General features: G+C 36.9%; 1 protein-coding gene across 2 annotated transcripts in view; it reads left to right on the plus strand.

Annotated features, from left to right (window-relative positions):
• Positions 1-275: 275 nt before the first annotated feature.
• Dennd4c (DENN domain containing 4C) overlaps positions 276-1,261 on the plus strand; it is a 116,534-nt gene continuing 115,548 nt past the window's right edge. For both annotated transcript variants that reach the window (XM_023715817.1, XM_023715818.1), the window contains exon 1: positions 276-597. In XM_023715817.1, the coding sequence (XP_023571585.1) occupies positions 293-597 (305 nt within the window). In that variant the 5' untranslated portion in view covers positions 276-292. The remainder of the gene's footprint in view (positions 598-1,261) is intronic.

Below are 1,261 nucleotides of genomic sequence, written 5' to 3' on the forward strand. Positions count from 1 at the left end.
TGCTCAAAGGATAGCACTCATAACCCATCTCTTGACATTTATACAGAGAATTAGGCAAATAAAATGATCATAGTTATGTTACAAATTAACGTACTTCGCAGCAGGAAAAGTTGGCAGTGTGATAAAAGCAGAATTCTAGAAGGTGACGGTTTGATTATAAATTTAACAGGGAATATACTAGTTGGTTATTGTTAACTCAAGGACATTTTAATTTTAGTGAGTCATGATAAAGTATTTCATTCAATTGATTTCATTTTTTCTGACCCCTCTTTTAGGAAATAGAATAACAGCCATGATAGAAGACAAAGGACCAAGAGTGACAGACTACTTTGTTGTGGCAGGTCTCACTGATACATCTACTCTTTTGGATCAAGAAATAAATCGTTTGGATGCTAAATCAGCTGGGCCTAAAGCTCCAATCACCGACATTGCCATTATTATCAGATCTGCTGGGGAAGAGGTCCCTGAAGGTTATACGTGTGTTGAAGCCACTCCATCAGCTCTCCAAGCAAACTTGAATTATGGAAGTCTCAAAAGCCCAGAACTTTTCCTGTGTTATAAGAGAGGAAGAGATAAACCACCCCTTATAGATATTGGGTATGTTAACTTTTTCTTTTACTCTTTTCTTTTTCTTTTTATGCTATAGTTAGGGCAAAAAAGTTACTTAATGTAGATTTTGAGGTCCTGTTGGTTTTGTTATTTTAGACTCAAATGTTGTAATATGCTGCATATCTGTATACATCCTCCCTGAATGTCTCTGTATTGTACTTGTTAGGTCATTTCCTTTCAAAAGAACATCAGAGGCAATAGCCCATGAAATGTGAATTCATTTGTTGTACTATTAGGTAAGCTTAGGTAAACAGGAAGAATGAGAAGGTATAATAAGCTTTTTAATTTTAAGGTTTTTAGATAAGGTCTCATCCTTTTGCTCAGGCTTGTCTTGAACTTCTCACCCTTCCATCTCAGCCTCCAGAGTAGCAGAGACTGCGGGTGTCTCCAGGGCATCTTGCTAAGACACTATTTGGAGAACTCCTTGCATTTTTATGACATCTGAACTGTTTAACAAAAAAGCATTCCTTGTGTGAAACACATAATTGGGGTCTGAAGATGTGGCATGTATAGGATGCGTTTTTGTTATGCACCTTGTCAGTTGAAGGCAAAACATCTGGTTCTTATTCTTACCTTGTGCTCCAGCCTTTACTGTTCTTTTTTTTTTTAGCTGTCTTTTAAAGACCATCTTTTGAATCCCCAACCCTTAACC

Source organism: Octodon degus, unplaced genomic scaffold (assembly GCF_000260255.1).
Source record: "Octodon degus isolate 3935 unplaced genomic scaffold, OctDeg1.0 scaffold00044, whole genome shotgun sequence".
NCBI classification, from domain to species: Eukaryota; Metazoa; Chordata; class Mammalia; order Rodentia; family Octodontidae; genus Octodon; species Octodon degus.